This window comes from Mesocricetus auratus, unplaced genomic scaffold, assembly GCF_017639785.1.
Source record: "Mesocricetus auratus isolate SY011 unplaced genomic scaffold, BCM_Maur_2.0 Super-Scaffold_100062, whole genome shotgun sequence".
In the NCBI taxonomy this organism is placed as follows: domain Eukaryota; kingdom Metazoa; phylum Chordata; class Mammalia; order Rodentia; family Cricetidae; genus Mesocricetus; species Mesocricetus auratus.
The window spans coordinates 2,059,795-2,077,823 of record NW_024429234.1 but is presented as its reverse complement, the minus strand read 5'-3'; the positions used below and the strand labels follow the sequence as shown (position 1 = coordinate 2,077,823).

At 51.2% G+C, this 18,029-nt stretch overlaps 1 protein-coding gene across 2 annotated transcripts; it reads right to left on the bottom strand.

Annotated features, from left to right (window-relative positions):
• Positions 1 to 94: 94 nt before the first annotated feature.
• Fhod1 (formin homology 2 domain containing 1) lies at positions 95 to 17,867 on the bottom strand. Of its 2 annotated transcripts, XM_021230760.2 has the most exons (24): positions 17,557 to 17,867; positions 9,846 to 9,952; positions 9,429 to 9,493; positions 9,007 to 9,074; positions 8,824 to 8,929; positions 8,655 to 8,749; positions 8,281 to 8,392; positions 8,100 to 8,194; positions 7,863 to 8,006; positions 7,620 to 7,777; positions 7,362 to 7,538; positions 7,217 to 7,240; positions 6,820 to 6,873; positions 5,756 to 5,877; positions 3,491 to 4,137; positions 2,912 to 3,067; positions 2,519 to 2,701; positions 2,314 to 2,433; positions 2,076 to 2,237; positions 1,322 to 1,512; positions 1,032 to 1,224; positions 786 to 948; positions 513 to 713; positions 95 to 431 (listed from the first exon to the last, which is right to left on the bottom strand). In XM_021230760.2, exons 1-24 carry the CDS (start codon positions 17,755 to 17,757, stop codon positions 349 to 351), a joined length of 3,627 nt encoding a protein of 1,208 aa, XP_021086419.1. In that variant the 5' UTR covers positions 17,758 to 17,867; the 3' UTR covers positions 95 to 348. The 2 variants fall into 2 exon arrangements, with proteins under 2 accessions (XP_021086419.1, XP_005076335.1); XM_005076278.4 differs by lacking the exons at positions 6,820 to 6,873; positions 7,217 to 7,240 and having other exon boundaries at positions 17,557 to 17,865.
• Positions 17,868 to 18,029: the final 162 nt, after the last annotated feature.

Genomic DNA, 18,029 nt, shown 5'->3' with positions numbered 1-18,029 from the left:
ATGATAATGTACAAAGTAGAAAGAATTAGTCCTATGATACTTCTTTCTTGGCTCAGCTAGGCAGAGACCTTGAAAGAGGAAAAAGGCTCTTGGATTAGCTAGGTAAACTTTATTTTGTTCCGAATAGGGAACTCACACATGCAAAATACATGTGTATGTACACACTACACACTACACACTACACACACACACACACACATACACACACACACACACACACACTAATACTGCTCACAATGCTGGTTCCCGGGTGCAGACTTCTAAACTAGATTTCTGCTCCAGGCCCTCTTTGTGCTCAGTCTCTTGTGCTATAGCTGTATCCAGATAGATTTCCTGGTGGCAGCACCCTCACACCTCCAGGCCAGGAGCTTTGCTTAGTCCCAGTGCCTGCACCAGGTCATCTCCAAGCCCACTCTTCAATGTCCGTCTCACTGCAGTGACAGAGCAGGGTTACAGGTTGGGATGTCAGGGCGATAGAGAGGAAATCAGTGGGCTTGTAAGGGTATACTCACAGGACTTGCGGTTGCCACGAGAGCGCTTCCTTTCCCGAGCAGCTAAGGCTCTAGGACTGCTTTTGGTAACTGACTGCACCAGCAGATCCATTATCTCATCTGATGTATCACTGGGTAAACTGGAACCTGAAGTCTCCTCAGGGGATACAGTGGAGGGCCCCACTGCTGTGTGTGTGGCAGGGGAACTGCTCTGCACCATGCCTAAGACCAGAGAGGGAAATCAGGCTAAGGTAGATTAGAACACATTCCCTTAGCAGCAGCTACAAGTCCTACCTCTGCTACGTCGGCTGTGCACGGTATCTTCTGGCCTGCTGGTAAGCAAACTCTTCATAGTGGCATGACTGTCAGCATCACCCCGTCCTGGCCCACTGCCCACAGCCACTGGGACAGACAGGCTACTGGGGGCCTCCCCAGCCACACCTGAGAACTTTTCTGTCTAAACAGGTAGAGAAGAGTGGTTAGGAGCAAGGAGAAGGAACCATGGGGTGACAGGCAAGACCTGGAAGGAAGGGCATTTACCTCAGTGATCATGCGACCCCGGGTCTTATTGCGCTCACGATACGTAGCCCTCTTCTGCTGCTGCTGCAGTACTCGTTCCCGACAAGTCCGATACTCGAGTGCAAACTCTCTCAGCGTGTGACAGAACTGCATGATGCGAACTTCCCGGGCTGCCTGTGCAGTGTAGCCCAGGTAGAGCAGGAAGGCGTGGAACCTAGGTAGGTTGTAGTGGGAGATTTGGATAGTGAGCCCTACCTGCTGTTTAAAAGGATGGTGGTGGCAGTCCTCTCTCTCTCCAGTCATGGCCCTACCTGTTGCAGACTCGGCGGTGCACTACCCTTAGCATGGCTACCCGGCGGGTACACTGGGCCAGGAAGTGGGTAAGGCGGGCACGCAGAGCTGAGGCTAGCTCATGCTTTGCTAAGCTCCGAAGGCTGTCCTCAGCTGCCTGGCTCCGGCACTCCAGTTGCCCCAGGTTCTCAGTCAGCTGCTCAAAGTCCACCTCAAAAGCAAGAGGATACACAGCTGTCCTATATGTATGTCACTGCTTGAGGTCTGCGTTCAGGTGAGCACAAGCCCGGCCTGTGAGCTTTTGAAGAGGCCAGGTCTCAGCTGTGCCCCTGGGTCCAGACTGGGCAGTTTGGGCTGCAGTGTTTGCTCAAGTTTCACCTGGGCAACGTAGATCCTGTCTCAGAAAGTAAAAAGCAGGCAAGGGATATAGCTCAGTGGTACAATGTTTTCTTTCATTGCAAGACCCTGAATTTAGGCCCCTGCATCACCAAAAAATAAAAACAAAACAAAAAAATGTACAGTTTAATACAAGAGACAGACCAGTCCAAACAAGAACAGAAAAGGCTTCTTGGAGTAAGTGGCAACTAAACAGACCAAAAGAATTGAATGGGTGTGGTCAAGCTATTAGAGTCCATTTGCAGAGGATACAGCACCCATTTCTACAGCCTCAGCAAGTTCTGGCACAGCAGCCCAAGTAGGAGAAGGATTCACCCTAAGAAGCAGTGCCCCACTGTACCTCACTCAGGCTTAGTGGAGCCTCTGCCTGGTACTAACCTTGGCACAGCGGGTGAGGGCAGGGATTTCTGAGTAAAGGTCAGAGGAGTCAGGCCGGGTCTGGAGCACCAGGGAACAGAGATGATACAGCAGCGACTGCCGGCGCACCGTGTCCTTCACTTCTGACACTTTCTCCAGGTAGCTCAGCTCAAAGCCACTGCTCTGAAAGGACCCTGTCTCAGTCAGGTCCTAGGTAGTTCCAGAGCCTGGACCCCCGTCCCCAAGTGCTTTCAATTACCTTAGAGCCATTGAGGAAGTTGCCAACAGCCAAAAGGGTAGCCAGGATGCAACGGAAGGTGGCATTGTGAACCAGCTGTTCCATGCCCACTTTCAGATCAAATAGTGGCTCTGCAATTTCCTGATGTGAGGGACAAGGAGCCTTCAGACTACATAGTCATTACTCCCCTGTTCCTACCACCTGTCCCACTCCATGACCCAGGTACCCGCTCCATGCTGTCATAGTCCAGCTTGAAAGCCCAGAGTTGCAGGCGTGCAGCCAGGCCTCCAATAGAAGCAAGAGTCATCAGGAAATTCTCAGCTGGGCCCAGGGGTACGTCAGGGCTTGCCAGCTGGGCTTCCTCGATCTTCTGCCGCTCTTCCTCAGTGGGCATCATAGTCAGCAGTTTCTGAAGATGCACCATAGAGGCCTTCAGTATTGTCCTGAGGCCTAAGACATTATCTCCTACCTCCCTAGGCCTTCTAGGGGAGCCCCAGATTTGGGAGAATGCTCCACAGAAATGGCCCACCAATGGCCACCACCAGAAAGACTGGAAATTCCTGCTGAATAAAGCAAAGACCTAGCATTTCACTTTCCCTTCCCCTCAGAGTAGTCTTACCTCAATGCCATCCTTGCTGACAGCAAACTCATCAAAGTTGAGCAGGGCAGCCTTGATGACATGCACAGGTGGCAGAGTAGTTAGGCCAATGTTGATGGCATTGCTGCGCTTGGGGTCCAGCACTATGGTCATTGTCCGGCGGCCCTCACCAGCTTTCTGCGAGGTTGGGACAATGACAATTTGAGAAGGGGAAGGAATTAGTGGGGCAGTTCCTTCATAGGACACTCTAAGCCTTTAATCCAGCACTTGGGAAGCAGAGGCAGGCGAATCTGTGAGTTCAAGGCCAGCTTGGTCTACAAAGAAGCCACTTCCAGGACAGCCAGGGCTGTTACGCAGAGAAACCCTGTCTTGGAGGGCAAAAAAGGAAAAAGGCACTTTGAAGTCCTCGAGGACTTCAACTGTGGAGATAAGAGAGATTTAAGGCCTGGGAATAAATTGGTATTTCTAACGAGGGCTCTGATTCCTAGAGAGCCTCAGACAAATCTCCTTTCTCTGTATTTCCTCATGTGAGAAATAAGGAACTAGCTCCAAAAACTCAGCTCCCCTGAACTCCCAATTCTGCCTGTCAAGTTGATTTACCTTGGTGGGTAGTACATCCTTGGCCCGGGACTCAAATAGGTGTTCCAGTCGGGCTGTGTCTACTGAGACAGGTTCTAGAGAGGCCCATAAGGTAGGGCAAGGTCCAAAGTGGCTTCTAGAGTACCCAGGGCCCCCAGCCAGCTTTAGTTCCCGCCAGAAAAGTTTGACCGTCTTCCTTTTGGTGGGGAGGCTTGGGCCATCAAGTGCTGAGTGGGGAAACGGGGCAGCCAGGGGTGGAGGTGGGGGACAGGATCCTAAGATGGGTGGGGGAGGTGGCGGTGGAGGTGGGGGACAGGATCCTAAGATGGGTGGAGGAGGTGGCGGTGGAGGTGGGGGACCCCCAGAGATTGAGGATGGTGGATGTGATATGAGTGGGAAGGTTTTCTCAGACTCCACAGATGCCACATTTAATGTGTCCTGGTCTTCATCCTCCCCCAGATCTGAGAAGTCCAAGTCCCCAATGCAGAGCTTGTGTACACGGGCAGGAAGCTCATGGACAGGCTCAGCCTTGGGACTTGGTGGTGACAATGACTCCTTGGGCTCTGGCTCAAGACTCAGCTGGGTCCGGAGCAGGATTCGGGAAACCGGGCTCTGAGGTGTTCTAGGTGTAGAGGCTGGCTCTGGGGAGTCCCACAGTTCCCTGGTGCCTAGCAAAAGGTAAGTAACTGTCAGTTAAGTGCCCTCTAAGGGCAAAAAAGCAACATGGTGGTGGGGGTGTGGGGAATGCTGGAGAGTTGGATGGCTCAGCAGTTAAGACCCTGAGTTCAGTTCCCAGCACTTAAGAGCTGGGTGGCTTACAACCAATCACTCTTAACTCCAGTTTCAGGCTCTGATGTCCTCTTTTGACCTCCATGGATACTCATAAACGTAAGGCACACACAGTCACATACAAATAAAAAAGGTTTGGATATATATACATTTTTTTTCCCCTAAAAACATTTTTGCAGTGGTGGTGGCACATGCCTTTTAATCCCCATACTTGAGAGGCAGAGGCCAGCCTGGTCTACAGAGCAACTTCCATAACAGCCTGTCTTTAAAACAAAAGCTGGGATTGGAGAGATGGCTCAGTGGTTAAGAGTGCTGGCTGGCCGGGCAGTGGTGGGACACACCTTTAATCCCAGCACTCAGGAGGCAGAGGCAGGCAGATCTCTGTGAGTTCGAGGCCAGCCTGGTCTACAGAGCGAGTTCCAGGATAACCTCCAAAGCAATACAGAGAAACCCTGTCTTAAAACACCAAAACAAACAAACAAACAAAAAGAGTGCTGGCGGCTCTTCCAGAGGACAAGGGTTCAATTTCAATTTCCAGCACCCACATGGTAGCTCACAACTGCCTGGCACCCTTGCCCAGACACATATGCAGACAAAAGTGTCAATAGACATAAAAATAAATCCTTTAAAAAAAACAACAAAACAAGTCAGGCAGTGGTGGCACATTCCTTTAATCCCAATACTCAGGAGGGTAGAGGCAGGTGGATCTCTGTGAGTTCAAGTGAGTGCCAGGACAGCCAGGACTGTTTCACAGAGAAACCCTGTCTTGAAAACAAACAAACAAACAAGAACAAAAAAATTATGTGTATGAGTACTTTGCCTGTATGTGCAACAAGTGCATGCTTGGTACCTGTGGAGGTGGAGGTAATGATAACATCAATTTTAAAAAAGAGGCTATGAATTTGAAAAAGCAAGGTAAGGGGTACAGGAGAAGAAAAGGAAGGAGAAAATGATAAAATTATAGGTAATTTTAAAAATTATTAAGGGCTGGAGTGATGGCTCAGTGGTTAAGAGCAATGGCCAATTTTTCAGAGGACCTATGTTCAATTCCCAGCACCCACATGGCAGCTCACAGCTGTAACACCCTCACACAGACATACATGCAGGCAAAACAGTAATACACATAAAATAAGCAAATCTTTCAAAAAACTATTAAGAAGGCAGCACAGAATTCCCCAGAAGTAGAGGTTTTTTTTTTTTTTCCCCAGACAGGGTTTCTCTGGCTTTGGAGGCTGTCCTGGAACTAGCTCTGTAGACCAAGTCTCAAACTCACAGAGATCCTCCTGCCTCTGCCTCCCGAGTGCTGGGATTAAAGGCGTGCGCCACCACCGCCTGGCAAAAGTAGAGTTTTATATATAGATTGTTGTGAACTACCATGTGAATGCTGGGAATCAATGAAATACAGGTCTTCTGCAAGAACAAGCTCTCTTAAGTGCTGATCGAGCCATCTCTCCAGCCCCTAGGGTATGATTGGACTCCGCCTGAGCAACTACCCACCTGATGATGACGCTCCATCGGTCTCATCCACCGTGACTCCAGCCAGGGTCTCTGCCCGGCCCTGGGCCAGAGCAGCCTGCTTCTCTGTTTCTGCTGCTGCCACATTCTCCAGGAACCGGGCTCTGAGGAGAGGGACTTGTCAGTGACAGTATCTGACCCAAGTCCAGCCCAGGGTGGTAAACATGCTTGCTGAGCTACTGGGCACTGCCCTCAGTTGCAAGCACACACAGGCACAGGGAATAGTCCATGCATTAGACATATCTCTGCCCACCCCACCAAGGCCCAGCCCTATTCAGTCCTCCACATCTGGGGAGTTGCAACCAATTTAGCATTCTTGGCCAAAGGATAGAAGTTCCACTTGACATCTACCTTGCAGCCTTGTTGATTCTAGATAAGACCCGGGGAGTAAGGGAAGGGGACAGTTGTCCCAATAGGCACAACAGCCTTTCTCTTGCATGTCTGTCTGCTTTTGAGAGTTATGGTTGAGAAAGGGGCCTGTTAAACAGTGCACTCAGTTTGTGCTGAAATAATGAATGCAATCTATTGCTGCCTTCTCTTTCTTTTCTCCTGTTCCTTTTCTTCATTCCTCTCATTTCCCCTGTTTTGAGGTGGAGTCTCATGTAGGCCAGAGTAGCCCAAAAGTCACTATGTAGCTGAAGATGACCTTGAACTTCTGATCCTCCTAACTCTACCACCAAGTGCTGGGCTTCCAAGGTGTGTGTCTCCTGGGTTGCTAGTCCCTCCGGCCCGTTGGTTCAGTCCCTGCCCTTCCTCCAGTCTTAGGCTCCCCCACTTCCCACACCTCTCAAAACTCACTGCAAGCTATTCGTCCACACCCACGTCTCTGGTCTAAGCTACGCAGGCATCACTGTTGCAGCACAGGAACCACTATGGTCCCAGTGAACTGCCCCCAGTGCTTCAGTCTTTGGGTTAATAAGGAGGCATAAACCTGGAAGAAGGGCTCTCTGAGAATTCTTCTAGTAGGGTTATATGAACTCCTGCTGGGCAAGCAATGCTGAAGCCCTGAGCACAGGCAGACCTGGCAGACTGGCCTCTGTACTTACTCTAGCCTGGCCTGCCCAGTAAGGGACTGGGGGACAGGTGGGCTCTCAGGGGCGCTGAGTAGGGGGATGAGAGGAAGACATGGTAACTATGGTGCCAGCTCCATTCCAAGGCCCACTAGTCGCCCCCGTACAGAGCTGGCAGTGGTGTCACAGTTCCTTCCCATCCACAGTGGTAGGAAGAGAGCTGGGAGGCAGGACATGGGGGACCGGCAGTGGGGGAACCAGACAGGAAGCTGGGCAGGGGGCAGTGATAACAAAGACAAAGCAGGAAAGGAGACAGAAAGTGAAGAGGGAGACTCGACAGGAGGCCAGGCCAGGTGAGGTGGAGGTAAATAAAGGGAGTCACAGAAGGAGGAGTCCAGGCAGAGGCAATCCTCACCCTCCAGCAGTCACTTACCAAACGGGAGCAGTTTGGTGAAGTCTGAAAAGAAAGAGAAAGAAAGCACGCGTTTGGGCAGAGGAGGCTGAGCCCATGGAGGGGCGCAAAGTGGAGGGACAGCTGGAGACAGGACCTGGGGGTGGGGCTCTATTTCCCTACTTACTTGTAAACGCTTCTCTCACAGGAACTGTCCACTGATGGTCCCACGGAAATGGTAGGAAAGAGGTTCACCGAGGTGCGGAGGCCAGAGGCTGGGTCAGTGGGGCTGACGCCTGGACTTGCCAGCGAGGTGGGGCCAGTGAAGGAGGCGGAGCCCGATGGTGAGGCAGGGCCTGTGGAGCTGGAGGCAAGGCCTGTTAACAGCCAGGGCAGGCCGTGCCTGGCAGGTTCACCCTTCATATATTCCCAGGCATGTGCTTACCCTGGTTCCGGGGTACGCACAGGACAGCCTCCACCTTCCAGTGACCTTCGGCTCCTCTTGCCCTCCTCCGAGGATGGCTTCCGTCGCTCTCGTCGGCCACCAGCAGCTGCAGCAGTTGCAGCCTCTTCCATATCTCCATCCTCGAACCGAAGGGCACTCTAGTGGAGGTGGCCAAGATGTGGGCAAGCCGCTGAGGCCTGATAATGCCATAGGTACGGGGAACTGCACCCCCTCCCGACCTACCTCATAGAGCATTAGCTGTGTCCGCAGGTCAACATCAGTGCCAGCAGTGCCCAAGAGGCGCTGAACCAGGGCTTCCATGCCCTGCTGCTCCAGTGCATCCGTCACATCATAGAAGGAGTCCTGGTCTGGGAGTGCTGCCAGGGTCTGGAAGGTGGGCACAGGAAGTCAAGGCTGAGGATGACGTGTGGGGACCATGGTCCAAGGGTCCACAGGTAGCACCTGGCCCCAGTTTCATACCTTGTTAATAAGAGTGACAGTGTACACCAGTAGCTCTGGATCAGCTCCATTCTTCTCTTCCAGGATGGACACCAAGTTGGCCCAGGGAAGAGTACCTGCCACATGGGAAGGGAGGTAATCATGGGGGTGGGAGCAGCAGGAGAGAGCTGAGTGGCGGAGAAAGGAAAGGATAGGCTCTGACCGGTGGTGCTGGCTACAGAGTTGACTGCCTGGATGAATAGCGGTGCATTGTTCTCAGAATACTCCACAAACACCAGCAGCAGCTTCAGGGCTGTCTTTATCACCAAGCGGGACTGGGGGAAAAGGCAATTCACATGAGAGGGGCTTGGACCACACTGTTAGTTCCTGGAGGAAGGGGAAGGGTTCCAGGGACTAAACCCAAAGAGAAGGGTCTAGGTAGAAAGGCCCAGGTTCTGGGCTTAGGCTTGAAAGTGCCATTTAGTTTTCAAGGGGCCTCAGGCTTCCTCCAACCCTTCCCACTTTGTAGAAGGGGAAACTGAGGCTCAGAAGGAAACACTAGGGAAAGAGTACATATGTTTGTGTAGAGTCACTTACCAGGCTAGCACACAGTGTGTACAGCCACTGCACAGTCTCACTATGGGCCACCACCCCCAGCATCCCATCCACAAAGAGCATCAGCTGGCCCAGGGCTAGAGACAGGAATGGGAAGAGGTTAGTGGAGTTGGGGGTGGGTATGGGAACCAAGGTCCAGTGTGGAGCTGACCTCGAAGGATGTAACTCTGGTAGTTGTGGTCAGCAGCAGCGCCCACACGGATCAGGCAACTCAGCCCCTCGGAGTGTACGAATTCGGGCACCAGGTCCTTGTCTTCCTGGAGGCACAACGGGGAAGTTTAAGGGGGCTTGGCTTGGGCTGGACACCAACCCTCGGCCCAGCTCTAGATCTTACCTGGAATATCTGCTTTAATGAGAAGAGAGATCGGCGGAGCTCAGGGCCACTGGAGCCATACAACTTTTCTGTAAGGGGTAAGTGGTCGTGAACAACTCAAGGGAACACAGGCAGTGTCTTCTTCCACTAATACACAACCACAACCTCCTGCCAAAGACGACTCTAGTATTCTCAAACCTCCCTTCTACTTTCTGACTCTGGTCCCCTCCTCTATCACCGATTCGTCAGTCCAACTGTGGCATCCGTCTTGACCCCAGAAGGAAATGTCAGGAAAGGGAGAGAGGAGGACACATCAGATCTCCAGTCCACTCAATCCATAGTCCAGCACAGGCCTGAAAGAAGCTAGGCCAACTAGGCTACATAGGAAAAGCAGGGAACAAGACAGCTAGGGTTGCTGGACACCAAAGATGCCACACACTTACCCAAGATAGCATTGACCCTCACAGAGAGCTGGGTCCGCAGGATCAATGTGGGCTTCCGCCCCTTGCTAAAATCAAGCAGCCATGTTAGTGGTTCCCAGATGATTCCTCAGGATCCCACCCTCAAAGCAAAGACGTTCACATGTGAACCCTGGCCCACTCCTTCCCTCCCAACTGTTATTCCAGGGTCCAAGTGTTAGCCAAACAGGAGAGTATGTATAAACACAAGTAACAGTATGTGAGAGTGCCCCTATTTCCAGGTAATAGTGGGGATCTCCCAGCATCATCTCCTGTATTTACCTACAACCCAGGCTACAGACTATCACTGCTGATACCTGAGCTGGACCCTGGGGGGGACAAGGTTGAGGGCCTCTGAAGCAGGAAGGGCTCCCTAACCTCCCTCACCCTTTCAGCTCTGACCTGATCTCTTCATAGAAACCTTCCAGCATCTCCCGCTGTTCTTCTAGGGACAGCTCTGGGTCCAGGTAGTATCCTGACGGAGACACCTGCAGAGCACAGTCCTCCAGCTAGAAACAAAGGAAGACAGATTAGCTGCAGTCAGACTGTTGCTGTTTGTTTTGTTTTTGTGCTGCTGGGAATCAAGCCTAGGACTTCCCACATGCTAAAATTGAACTACAGCCCTGGATTTTTGGCTTTTTTGTTTGTTTGGCTTTTGCTTTTTATTTTACGTTAACAAACATAAATGAGGAAGGGACATGAAGGAGGATAGCAGGAAGTTGCTGCCTTCAAGGAAGTTCACAACCTTGTGGGGTGATAAGCTTCAGCCACAAAAGCATTCAAGTTCAGAGAGAAAGTGTTAAGTGTTCAAGGAGGTGCAAACCAGCTGGGAGTTTATGACACTAGTCCACAGACTCCCCAGTCCCTCTACTGCTCAAAGGCTTTCTGTCCTTTCCCCAAGTGAGCTACAGTTACAACTATTCCAGGTGAACTTCAGATTAAGGCTGAAGCTGTCAGACTCAGATAGGAAGGCACCTGCTCCATCATATGCTCATTTTTCATGGTCCCTCCTTCAATCATGGCTTACCAGTTGGCCCTTTAAAAAATGATTATAGGTGCTAGAGAGATGATTCAGGGATTAAGAGCACTTGCTGCTCCAGCAAAGGACCTGGGTTCAGTTCCCAGCACTCCCATGACAGCTTATAACCATCTGTAACTCCAGTTCCTGGGGATCTGATACCTCCTTCTGGCTTCCACAGGCACACTGGTAGTTCACAGACATACATGAAGGCAAAAACATCCATAACCATTCAAAATAAAAATTAAAATCTAAAAAAAGAGAAACTGTTTATAGAGAAGTCTAACTCCCAATACTCTGGGGGCAACCCTGCGCCTCTCCCTCACGCTCCCCATTAGCACAGTGCTGATAGGCAGAGCTAATGACAATCCCGCTACCTCTGGAGAAGGGGGTCTTCTGGTGGCTATCTCACTGGGCAAGTCACCAACATTTTTCCTGAGATTTGGTCAGCTCTGCCCTGCTCTGAACCCCACCCAAGGGCTTTCAGCTATTCTTGGTCCCTGGAGGGACCAAGCTCCCTACCCCTGCCTCCGGCTGGCTAGCACCCGTTGCTCTTTGCCTGACCTGGCTCCTTCCTGGCAGTTTAGCCTTTGGGGCTCTTGGATGATCCCCACCCCCACCCTGCCCCTTGCCTGGGACATGGGACACAGGACAAACACTCCAGCCTGTTCTCTGTCCAACTTCCTGCCTGGCTGCCTGCCCTCCCTTGGGCGCCTTGGGCGCGCCTGGCCTCTCTCTCCTTCCAGGGAGCAGAGTCATCTCCTGGGAACAGGTCTGAGAGGAGACTGCAAGTTCCCAGGGCTGGGTATCTCATCAGGGCCAGAGCTCAACCGAGGGCCGTCTTCCCCAGACCCACCCTATGCAAGCCCAGCTACATGGCCCCAGTATTGCTTGGACTGGAGGGTCTGGGGACCTTAAACATACCTTCCCCAGGCATTGCCTCCAAACCACACACAGACTAGCTCATTTATTGGAACACTCATGAACCAGAGACTGGTTTTAGGTCTGCAGGAAACACCGACAAATCAGCTCTGACTCAGAAAAAACTCACTAGTAAGTATGGATTCACGACGTCTGTGAATTCTAAGGATGTACCAAACTGCTGTTAAGTACCCAACAACCACTTGCACACCAAGATCTGTGGCCAGAAATGGCTGAGCAAAGGCCAAAGTAGCACATCCAGAGATGCTAGGCCCACCTTACTATCCTCATATACCCTGTTCCACCCTAAGTAAGCAGACAATGGTCCTCTCCCTCCAGGATGGGATTTGGGACAAGGGGTACAGTCCCAAAGGACACATGACCAGCACTCCAGCCTCCTCGGCTAAATAGGATTAAGCTTTTGTCATGGATGTAGATGTGACCTCCCCAACTATTTCACCCATCCAATCCTGCCAGTTTTAGGAAGAGATCTAACAATCATTCAGCCTGGTGTCTCCAGGTCTGTCTCTGCTCTCAGTTGTCTTGAGTAGAAGTGGGAGGATCAGAGGCCAACAGCAAGAAGGGCAGACTTCCTGTCAGCAAGATGGTGCTTATCCTTCACACCCCTGGGATCGCCGTTCTGAGAGGCAAACCTCTGGGACTCTTTTCTCACACCCTGGGACTGGGCCAGGTTTGAGTAACTAGTAAACCCTGATCTTTGATGACACTGCTTTAGGCCAGCACAATGTATGGGCCTCCATCCTCCACCCTGGCTTCTGTCTTCCTCACTTCTGACCTCCATCTTCTGGATAGTCCCTCCCTCATTCTTCCCAAGCTTCCCTCACATTGGCCTCCAGCCATGTTATCTCCTTAGTCTCCCAGCTCAGGATTTTCTGGCAGCCCAAACCCACGAGTACCTTGGACCTTTGCAAGAATACTAAAGGCTTTTAACCACAGGGTAATTTCTCAAGCCTCGGTCTTTGTTTTTATTGTTTGTTTGATTTGAATTCTGGAGATAGGCTATGTAGCCCTGGCTATCCTGGAACTCACTTTGTAGACTAGGCTGGTCTTGAACTCACAGAGATCCTCCTGCCTCTGTGTTGGGATTAAAGGTAAGCTTCTTATGTTTGTTTTTAATAAATGAATGAATTTGTTTTTTATAGAGCTGGAAATCAAACCCACAGACCTTTTCATGCTAGGTAAGTACTAAACCACTGAGCCATATCCTTACTTTTTACTTATTCTCTATTATTATTATTTGTTGTATATTATTAGTTATTTTGCTGTACATTTATTTATTTACTTATTTATTTAGAGACAAGATTTCATGTAGTTCAGGGTAGCCTCAAACTCACTATAGTTGAGGATGAATCCATTCTCCTGCCTTTCTGTTCTCTAGGATTACAGGTATAAGCTACCACTCTGGACTGACATAGGTTTTTTTGGGGGTGGGGTTAATATAATATTCTTGAGAATTTTAAACATGTATATATGTAATGCATTTGACCAAATCCTCCACTTAATATATGACTTCATATGCAGATCAAGCTGAGCAGACCATGGTGTCTACTCCCTATTTGAAAAATTATTTACTTACTTCTGTGTATATGAGTATGGTTATGTGTGTGCCAAGATGTTCATGGAGGCAGAGGACTGGACCTCATTTACCATATCAGTACAGGCTTGGTACCTTTTCCCTGAGCCAAATCACTAGCCCCCTACTGTTTTTGATGACAATGTATTCATGTAAGAAATAACAGACAGGACAGGGAACAATGAAGATGGAGGGTAGGGTGGAATTCATGCCGAAGGACTCTTGTTTTAGGAAATAACTGGACCACTGAATACAGGACCCTTTGCTCTGAATAGCAAGCTTTCTGTTATCTGAGGCTCTGGTGACACTTTGACTTCCTGGATGAGCTGACAAGGATGTACCTTAGGCAAAGAAACATGCCTTTGTTATGCACCTCCTCAGTGCTAGATAAACAGATTACCTTTTAAAGGCAAAAAAGACAAAAAGATAAGGTATCCTGTAGCCCAGGTTGGCCTAGAACTTGTAATATAGCTGAGACTGACTCCTGATCTTTCGGCCTCCACTTCCCAGTATTGGTTTGGTATTATAGCCTGGCTTACAATACCTGGTTTTCTTTTTTTCCCTCCTCTTATCTCTCTTACTTCTTTCCCTCTCCTCTTCCATTCTGGACAGGGCCTCTACTAGAGTCCAGACTAGCTTCAAACCCATGGCAGCCTTCCTGACTTAACCATGCCTCACTTTAGGCTGCCTGTTTAGTTTGATTCTCCATTTTAGCAAGCTAGGAAACCAATGCTCAGAGATAGTCAGGCACAGTGCTGTACACCTATAATCTTAGCACCCAGGAGGCAGAGGCAGGAGGATCTTCACACATTGTAGCCAGCATGATGTATGACATTCATATTGAGTTCTAAGGCAGCCAGTGCTATATAATGAAACCCAATCTCAAAAGAACAAAATAATAGAGCCTTTAATCCCAGCACCAGGGGCTGAGAGAGTGGAGCAGGTGGATCTCTGCCAGGTCCAGGCCACTACAGAGAGATCCTGTCTCAAAAACAAAACAAAACAAAAAGAAATATTGTGAACTGTCACAGGCAAACACAGCCCATAATGGAACCAGGGTTAACGGACCCATATCTTAAGTGGATGGGTCCTGGAAATGTTCCAGAAAAACCTTGACAGAGAAGTGGATGGAGGGCGGAGGCCCACAATATTGCTCCTAAACTTCTTGGATTTTGCAAATATCCAAAACTGGTCTTCTCAGCTCTAGTGAAAGAACAGAAATAAGCACACACAGACATTAGGCAAACTGTCTATTTTTGCCTGTTACCACTTTCAGGATCTAGGCTGTAGGGTCGTCTCTTACCAGACCTTGCAACCCTCAACTTCTTTAGTTTAGAAGGACCAGCAGAACATGCAGACTACAGGAAGACTAGGAAACTGCAACTCACGCCCTACTCCCGTAGCAGAGGACTAAAGAGCTCAGTTTATCACCAGATAAGTGCTCCCTCCCCTACCACAGTCACATAGGCTTCTTAATCCTTCGGGGGTTGGGCATGGCCAGCACAAGCCTATAACACTTGCATTCAAGAACCTAAGGCAAGAAGAGTGAGAATTTGAAGACACTGTGTGAAACCACACTTCCTGGAAGAAAAAATTCCTAGGTGGAGGAATAGGGTGGGTGGGGGTGAAGTTCAGTTGTATAGTGCCTACCTCACCTGCAGAAGGCCCTGGGTTTGATCCTGAACAAAACAATCTTTGGGGACCCCTTCAGTTGGCATCTATCCCTGCAGGTCAAATTCACACTTGGGGCTCTCTTGCCACAATAGCTATGGGGGTCAAACTGAGGCTGGTGCAGAGCCTCTGTCCACCTTTGCTCTCTTTTAGTCACAGCCAGCTGAGGAAACCAGTGGTAACGACCGAACACTGAAGGGCAATCCTTGCTGTCAGGAAGGCTCCGCAGCCTTTGCCGCAAGGTCCAAGAAGCATTCTAGACACCCCCCCCCACCAGAGCCTAAGGCAATGTCAGTGACATACCAGACGAAGCAGGGCTTAGCTCTCAGGAAAAGCTTTTAAGGCTCTTTCCAGAAGGAAAGATAGGACTTGTAGATTAGAATTAGGGTTTAAGACATCAAAGGGTCAATTCTCCTCCGGGCAGGGCAAGTCCTTAGGCTGAAAGAGTTCAAGCTTAAATGGGAGGAAGACTCTGGGAGTTCCCCTAGGGACACTAGGCCTGGCCTATGGTATTGCCAGGCTCCCCCACCCCCAACCAGGACAGAAGATGAGTCAGAGGCTGTGGCCAGGAGCTTCCTCCTAGACATGGAGGAAATGAGCAAAGTTTCTCAGACTGGCAAGCTCTGAGTAGCTTAAATAGTGTGCCTTGGAGGAACTGGAGTCCAGTAGGGTGAGGGGTAGGACCCCAGGGAGGCTGCAGGGTCTGCTAGGGTGACAGACACCAGTACCCAGAATGAGAAGGGAGAGGTCTCTTGATTGTAATCTACCTTCTTCCAGACAACTACACACAGAATGGAGCAGTGGACAGAGAGAACTTGTCACCCTATTTTTGCCCTATAGCCTACAACAGGGATACCTGGCTTTCCAGCCCATCTCTTCCTTCTAGAAGATAAGCAAGGTATACTGTGCTTCTGGGACGCCCACTTATAGGCTCTGGAGAGGAACCAGCTGTTGACATTTCCTGCTGGGAGCCCTGTTCTCCTCCTCCCTCAGTTCTCTGAGGTCCCTGCCCCTGCCCGATTCTCAGTCCCTCTTCCTCCAGCCTTCTATTTTGAGTCTGTGGTCACAGTTTATATTTGGGACAAGCACATCACAGTGCATCTGACCATTCCTGGCAAAGCTGTCAACTCCAGGGAGTTCTGGCTCTAAACAGTGTAACCTTATGCCTTTCCCAAAGCCTCGAGGTGGGGGAAGGGGCAGATCTCCGTGCAGCAGGTAGGAGATCCTGAAGGTGGTCACACCAAGAGGTCCGGAGCTGGGGTAGGAAACACATCTTTCATGAAAGTCAGCTGTGCCCTCAGCTAAGGAGCAGAGAACAAGACAGCTTATATCCACTCATACTTCTATATACCCAAATGTACACACTGGACCCAGGAGCCTTGTTTACATGCTAAAAACATGTAATAAGTTTTCTAAATGAAGCAGGAGACTCCGAACCTCATTTTTAAATAACCCAGGCCTGCTCCCAAGTGTGAAGGGGATTCCTAGAGTGAGGGAATGAGAGAATTATTGCCATCTTTCTAGCCTTATGCATATATGTATTTGTGGTATGTGGGATCACACCCAGGGCCTTGCATATAAATGCTTTGGCTCTAGCGTCTGCCTTATTTCTGGCCAAGGACTTTATTAGTTTAGAGGCTAAGTGGTCTCAGTTCAACATGTCTTTCTCCTCAACCTGTCTGAACATTTCCAGTTCAGCACCCTTTTCTCTGTAGTCAGACTGAATGTCAGGGGACATCAGACTGGACATGCTTTCTCCAGCCCCCTGTGAAAAGACTCTGGAGGTGGGCGCATGTTGCATCCTTCCAGCAGTGGTCTTAAAGCTGGTGCCCTGCCTGGATAACCGCCACTCCCCAAGTTTACCCGACCCCTCCTGCCTGCACTTGGAGGCGGGACTGGCTGCAACGCAAGGAATGCAGTCTGGGGGCCTGGAGCTCAGGGCACATTCCAGGGGAGACCCCGGGCCTAGGGGCCATGTTTGCGCAACTCCGCGCCCAGTTGAGACACCCCGACTCCCTCCCTTATTCCTCACAGCTCCCAGCTAACCCACAGGTCGGGAACCCTGGGGGTGGTAGTCTGTATGCCTCCAGGAGTCCAGGCCCGGAAAAAGCAAGCCGGAAAGGGATGCCTGCGGGGGGTTGGAGGAGGCGAGCTGGAGGGAGGGGTGGTCCCGCTGGCCATCTGGAAATGAGCCTCTCTAACTGTGCAAAGTCAGCCTAGGAACGCCGGCAAACTAGGGCAGGCCAGCAGTTTAAAATTAGCCTGGCCCGCCTTCTCCCTTCCAGGCGTAGGCTACCAGCGGCGGCCCTAAGAGACCGTGCCGTGGGGGCGGTGACTCAAAGGGCTTTTCCACCCGTGCGTGCTCCGCAAAGCTAGGGCTTGGCTGCTTCCAAGGGACTCCTCTTATCCTGGCGGGCACTCCCAACCTCCACTAGCCCGGGAGAGACTGTATTCCAAGGACCCACCCCAGCCTCTAGGTTCTAAACCCTGGCCTCCTCTCCAGGTCCTCCCTAGGTCCGCCCCTCTCGTGGCCCCGCCCCCGATTTACCTGAAGCAGGTGAAAACCGGTCCCTCCCCAACTCCACTTCCCGATCCGCTACAACCCAAAAAGCTACTGAACCTCTGCCCTCTGCAGCAACCCTGACAAACAGGCAGCGAGGGGACCTCAAGCACCTCTCCAGGAGGGCCTTACTTTCAAGGGAAGCCTGGGTGGAGCAGATCACAAATTCATTTTCCTTCTACAATGTCTCAATTTGAGAGTCTCCCCCTGTAGGCAGAGTAGCTTAGACCGTGGGACCCCGGCCGGAGACTTTTCCGGAGGCGAGCATCCGCTACAGTCTCTATCCTAGAAGCACTGCCTACCGCCCACCTCAACCTCTGGACGCAAATTTCTCCGCAGCCCCCCTCACCTTGAGAGGCGCCCCCAGGAGGCGGTGCAGCGCAGGGATCTGCGCACTCAGGGGCAGAGCCCCGTCCAGGCTGCAGGTGGGGGCCCGGCGTGGTTCCGGGAAGTTGGCACATGCGAAAGGGTCGGTGTCTTCCAGGTACTGCACTCTCACGGTTACCACTGATACTGGGTCCCCCTCCCCGCGCTCTTCCTCGCCCGCCATGGCTCTGCCACCGGCTACTACCGGACGCCTCTGTGTCCCGGCACTGCTGCAACTTCAACCCGACTAACTTGGCTGTTTGGGCCGGGCCCGGACGCTGGTTGCTGGAGGGGCGGAGCCAGGAGGAGGTGGGGCTGAGGAAGGGGGTGGAGCCAAGACTAGACCGAGAGCGCGCGCTTGGGGTTAACCACGGCTAGAGGCGGCGCTTGGGTCAGCCACTCAGAGAGCTGGTGATCCCGTTAGTTCCACGGCTAGGAGGGCGGGAAAACCCGAGC

What these genes read in the sequence shown, in the direction of transcription:
- Fhod1 (XM_021230760.2), bottom strand. Translation starts at nt 17,757, where the DNA reads ATGGCGGGCGAGGAAGAGCGCGGGGAGGGGGACCCAGTATCAGTGGTA. An exon ending in ACTGGGCAGGCCAGGCTAGA is followed by an intron (nt 5,878 to 6,819) that starts GTAAGTACAGAG and finishes CCCTCTCCTCAG; the next exon opens with AGCCCGGTTCCTGGAGAATG. An exon ending in TCGTGGCAACCGCAAGTCCT is followed by an intron (nt 432 to 512) that starts GTGAGTATACCC and finishes CTGTCACTGCAG; the next exon opens with TGAGACGGACATTGAAGAGT.